The 5,887-nt window shown below is 38.8% G+C and overlaps 1 protein-coding gene across 1 annotated transcript; it reads right to left on the bottom strand.

Annotated features, from left to right (window-relative positions):
* Positions 1 to 4,116: 4,116 nt before the first annotated feature.
* LOC110028254 (probable carboxylesterase 18) lies at positions 4,117 to 5,160 on the bottom strand. The gene has a single exon (XM_020730024.1). It carries the CDS (start codon positions 5,158 to 5,160, stop codon positions 4,117 to 4,119), a length of 1,044 nt encoding a protein of 347 aa, XP_020585683.1.
* Between the last annotated feature and the right edge of the window lie 727 nt (positions 5,161 to 5,887).

The following is a 5,887-nucleotide window of genomic DNA, read 5'->3' on the forward strand; positions in this document are numbered from 1 at the left end:
TTATAACATTTTTTCTTTTCCCATTTAGATTAGTGTCCCATCGTTGTGAAACTTAAATGACAAACTCTTACTATTATTAGTTCATGTGCAAAAATTGTTCGTCCGCATGCCTAGTTTCCAGGTTTTATTTGACAATGTTTGACAAAGATACGCCAGGGTGATCAGATTTGTTTTGTCTACACAGAGATCACAGTTTTGCTCTCTATACAAAACTCAAAATGTTTAAATCTACAAATAGAAACTAAAATTTGTTTCATACATTTTTTTTTTTGATTAATTACTTGAAGAAGAACAACTTCAACAACAACTATTTGTTGATGTTAATCCCAATTCCTTGCTCTGAACTTTAAAACTAAAATCATAAATAAGTAGCTTAATGAAGCTTCCTCTATTACTATTGATTCTTAGACATGCTAAGCTAAATTCTTAGATCAGAAGGTCAATGCTTGAAATGAAAAAAACTCTGAATGAGCATCACACTATACAAAGCAATTTTAATAATTAAACAAACACTACTCAAGTATTAATTTCTCACTTTAATTTCTAATCAACCTCGAAATTGAAATGAACCATCATGTCATTAATTAAATTGAGAAAGTTCTCTTTATGGATCATTTGGCTCCTCTCCTTTTCTTATAATGAAGAAAAAAATTAAAACTATTTTTTTCCAATTAGCTTACAAAGTGTTCTTTTAGTCTTCATGGATGTTGAAGTGGATAAGATGATGATATGAGAATATCTTCTTGAATAAGGGTCATCAAGGCCTTCAATATCCATTTACCCTTGCTTACCAAAATTGAAATTTATCTTTATATATATTGATAAGTCAAATTGGACCTCAGTACTTGATACGCCACTAACAAATTTTCATCATCCGACACGCTTGATACGCCACCAACAAATTTTCATCATTCGACACGAATCTCAATGCAATTTTTTGAAATATTCAAACTTCGATTAAGAGTCATCTAGAGCTCCGATTTTAACAAACTTACAGTCAAACTGATCGGCTCGATGAGACAGACCTAATGATATGAAAGTCAGTCCAATTCGAGTCAAATCAAACCCGGATCAAATCATTAAATTACTCTTGGAGGATTTCCGGAGGCGTTTGAAAGGTCAAACGGATGTCGAATATAGCAAATTTATAGTCGAATCGAGCGTCTCGACAAGAAGAATCCAACGAGTCCAAGATTGCTGAATTCTGACATCGGAATTCTGACATCGTTAAGATCAAACGTCATCTGATCAAGGGAAGCTCTCCGAGCCGTCCAATCAAAATAGTTCAGCCGTCCAATCAAACGTCCAATCAAAATAGTTCATATTCCTGCATTAATTGCACTCAAAACACTATAAATAGAGTCTCAACCCTCATATGAGGGAGGAGGCTTAATAGAGAACTTGAGGCTTTGAGAAGGAGCTCAACTCCAATATCATCCCAGCCATCGTTGATTGCCGTTGACCACCACTGACCGTCAACCACCACTGCCGGCCATCGTTGATCGCCGCCGATCACTGCTGACTTCTTTCGACCTCCACTCCTTTACGGGGTTTTCACGTAAAAACTTATGGTGTCATTACAGCTTGAATCATTTTCATCTGAGTATGTGTTGAATCCTCGCGCAACGCTAAGACGATAATCCATTACTCTACCACCGCGAATTTTCTAGCACGCATCAGTACTTATACATTGTACTCACTCTAGATAACCCAAAATCCTAGCATGAAATGTCCCTCCTTTCTTAAGGTCGTGATTATATTTAATGAGTATTATACTGCTGAGCTCTTGATAAAAAGTTATCGAAGGCATTGGCCCTGTTCTTGATAAGGATATATTCTCGTATAGGAGTCACTAGAAAACATACCACACAATCTTATATGTATATATTCAGATTATTTACAGTTTATATGGATAATTTACTATTCTACTATTGTTTTAGTTCATTAAATACTTGGAATGATATATTAAATATTATGATAATAGATGTCTTAATGTAAATACAAAAGAAATAATCTATTTTTTTCTGATGCTACAGGTTTCCGAAAGCTTACCAATGGACTTATTTGCCGACGTCTAACCGACAACTTAAGTGTGTCATACGAAAACGACAGTCGTGACATTTTTCCGACAGTTTATCTATTGGTTATCAAAACCGACGCATCAACGACACTGAACCGATAGTATGTCTACATAAGAAAGATGATAGGAACGACACTTTTCTGACAGTTCATCTGTCGGTTATAAAAACCGACGCATCAACGACACATAAAAATGGTTCGCATGAGTCAAAAAATCGACAAGTACAATACTTTTTTGACATGTAAGTCGTCGTTATTACTGACAAATTAACCGACAGATATATGAACTGATGAAAATTAACAATTTGAAATTTCTAAAAAAAAAACTATGACATTAAATTATCGATTATGTGACCTTAATTGTATGCTATCAGAATATTAGTCTGATTTAAAATTACCAATGAGCATTTTATCTACGAGCTTAAAACCATCTGAAACATTAAAAATGACAATTTTTTTCATCAAAACCGACAGAATTTTGCCATCTGAAACGACCATTATTCCTATAGTGAATCACGATATTCGTTGTAGAATCCCAAAATATGCTGCAGAGTAACAAAATACCGTAAAGAGTAACACCCCGTCTTGCGGAGTAACAAAGCATCTTACATAGCAACATATCCTAAAGATGGTAAAACAACCACTTAAAGATTGTGCAACGCGCACCGCACATACATTATACCAATACATCCCAAAGACGGTGTAAGAACATCTTTTGAAGGTGATGTAACAACACACCACACAATAATTGCTTACAACCATCATACTCAGAATACAATGACTTTCTTTGAACTCCTGAGGCTCTCTCTTTGAAAAACACCACTATGATTTACATAAGTAGCAACGACCAAAGTGGTTCACAGGTCATACAACTCCAAACTCTGGCCATTGTGGCCTTATAAACATTGTCGTTGCTTGAGAAACTCCCCCAATTCTGGTCTCTGTGGCTTACAAATGTTATCATAGCTCATGTAGCTCCCAACTTCGGTCTCTACTGCCTAAAAATGTTATCATAGCTCATGCGACTCTCAACATCGATGTCTGCTACTTATGAAAGCTATCTCAGCTCATGCGGCTTCCAATTTCGTCCTATACAACTTACGTACTTTTTTACAACTCATGTAACTCACACTCGGTCTCTCTAGCCTACGGATATTACACATCTCATGCAACTCCCAAACCTGACCTCTGCAGCCTAAGAACGTTATCATAGTTTTTGCAACTACCAACTCCGATCTATGTGGCCTCAAGAAGTTATCGTAGCTCTCCACTATAGTCTATGTGACCAACTAAGATCTACAAGGCTCACAATTCTTTCATCTCCCTACCATGCGCTCTGTTGCCAAATGAAGCTTTTGAAGTAACAATTTACATACATAGCCAACTACTACCAAACTTATGACATCTATATCAAGCTGGCGCTACAACTATCATCTGCAACATTCACAACATATTGTTGCCTCCATAGCAATTGACTACGATCTTTGTGGTCCATTGCGGTTATTATTGTTGAAATATCATTGTATATCAAGTTTGTAATTCTATATTCCCAACTTAGGAGAACAATGGATTTATGTACTTACCATTGCATAATGAATTACTTCAACAAAGCTAAGTTCCGTGTAATTTTTTTCTATTTCCATGACTTTTTACGTAAAAAGTCAAACTGTCTTCTCTTACTATCATTTTATTGCCTAAATATGTTTGATTTTCGTGCAACACGAACACGTTGAATGTGCAATTGATATCCATGAATGCACCTACCTGCATCAAGTTTGCGTATAATTCTTTCAAATAAAAAATTAATTTGAAAGTTGTTTGGATCATTTTGATCACTTAAGTTTAAAAAATCAGTATTTATCTAAATTAAATTCGATTTTAATGTAAATGAAAACTTGGTTGGAAAATCTGGAATGCATCAGCTAAGCGGAAGGTCAAATATGACGAAGGGTGCGTGTCGAGGGCGCCTCAAATCCCCCAATGATTGACTCCACTTATTTTTTACATATTAAGGAAAAAAAACCCTAAATCAACCTCTTACTTCACCTCTTTCTCCGGCGAACTCCGGCTCCATATGAACTTTCCCATCTCCTCAACCAGCTTCGCGCCATCAGCCATCCCCGGAAAGATATAGAAAGCATGAATCGATTCCGGGAACTCCAACACCCTCACCTCCTTCCCCCTCGCCCTCAGTTCCTCTCCGTACCGCCGCTGCCAATCTTGCAGCGGATCAAAACCACCAACAACCAGAATTGCCGGCGGAAATCCCTCCTCCATCACTCCCAAGTCATTTGGCCCAAAAACATTAGCCGCCTCATGGTTCCGATCAGCACCCACCGGCAAAAACGCCCTCCATCGCCAATCAGTCCTCGTCATCGACACCAGCGGCGCCCCAGCGAGCTTAATCTCCGACTTCGTCCGCTCCTCTCCCCCGAAAAATGGCTGGATCAAAATCAGCCCCGACAACTTCACTTTGTTCCACCCACCGCTGCCTGCCCACCGGCGGGCGACGTGGTGAGAGATGTTAGCCCCGGCACTGTCGCCGGCCAGGAAGCAAAATGAGGTATCAGCAATATGGCCGGCGACGGCGTCAATTCCACCTGAATCAATGAATCGGAGAGCGTCGATTCCGTCTTCGTAAGGCGCGGGGAAGCGATTTTCAGGGGAGAGGCGGTAGTTGACAGAGACAATGACGGCGGGGATCTTGCGGGCTAGTCGACGACAGACGACGTCGTAGACTTGGTTGTCAGGACTTAGGAAAGCGAATCCGCCCCCGTGGAAGAAGACTACAATAGGGAGTTTCCGGTGGCCGATGGCATCGGAGGGGAGGAATAGGCGGATCCAGAGGTTGCGGGAGGGATCGATGATGAGGTCTAGGGTTCGAATGCCGCGGACTGGGGTAAGGCTAGGGGCGGCGCGGAAATCTATGAGGGAAAGTAGTCGGCGATTTACGGTACCATTTGAGCGGCGGGAGGCGTCGGTGATGGTGGAAAGAAGGTTGATAGAGAGCCGGACCTTGATGGGAAGCTTGGGTTTTAGGGCTTTCGTCGACTGTGAGCCGGAGGAGGAGTTTTCCGTCATCGTTTGGGATTCTGATTATCAGACTGAGATTCTGATTTGAGAGACGGCTATGGTGAAGCAGTGTATTAAAAGAAGAGGTCGTTGGCTGTTGGGCAGATACAGTCCTCATGTGGGGCGCAACGAAAAATTATTCCATACAGATCGACCACCGTACGCTGATTCGGACCATAGATCTACGGTTCCGATGTATTTCGGTGGGTCACACCGAAATTTTTTTTCTTTTTTTTTTAAATGGAAATAATCCTGACCGTAGATCACCGTATGCGGTGTCCGCATGCAATAATTCCTCTGGCGCAACAGGAGACAAGACGACCAAAGCTTTAAGATGGATCTAATTAATTAATCTTTTAATATAATAGTATTTATTTTTAAAACTAATAAAATTGACTTTCCAAATCAATTTTGCCGTGTCTAATTTTTTTAAATTCTGACCAACAGCGAAAACTATTATTATTATTTTTGTTTTGTTATTATTATTATTATTATTATTATTATTATTAGTGATATTATTATTATTATATTTGTTAGTATTTGATACTCCATCAACATATTCTCATCATATATCTAAGGTATGACATGAATCTCGATACAATCTTTTGAACAAGAAATATTCTATATTAATTAAAAAATTCATTGAGAGCTATGATCTCAGCAAACTTATAATAAAATTGATCGATTCGATAAGATGGAATCAATGATATCGAAATTAGTTCAATATGAGTTAAAT

This window comes from Phalaenopsis equestris, unplaced genomic scaffold (genome assembly GCF_001263595.1).
Source record: "Phalaenopsis equestris unplaced genomic scaffold, ASM126359v1 Scaffold000507, whole genome shotgun sequence".
In the NCBI taxonomy this organism is placed as follows: Eukaryota; Viridiplantae; Streptophyta; class Magnoliopsida; order Asparagales; family Orchidaceae; genus Phalaenopsis; species Phalaenopsis equestris.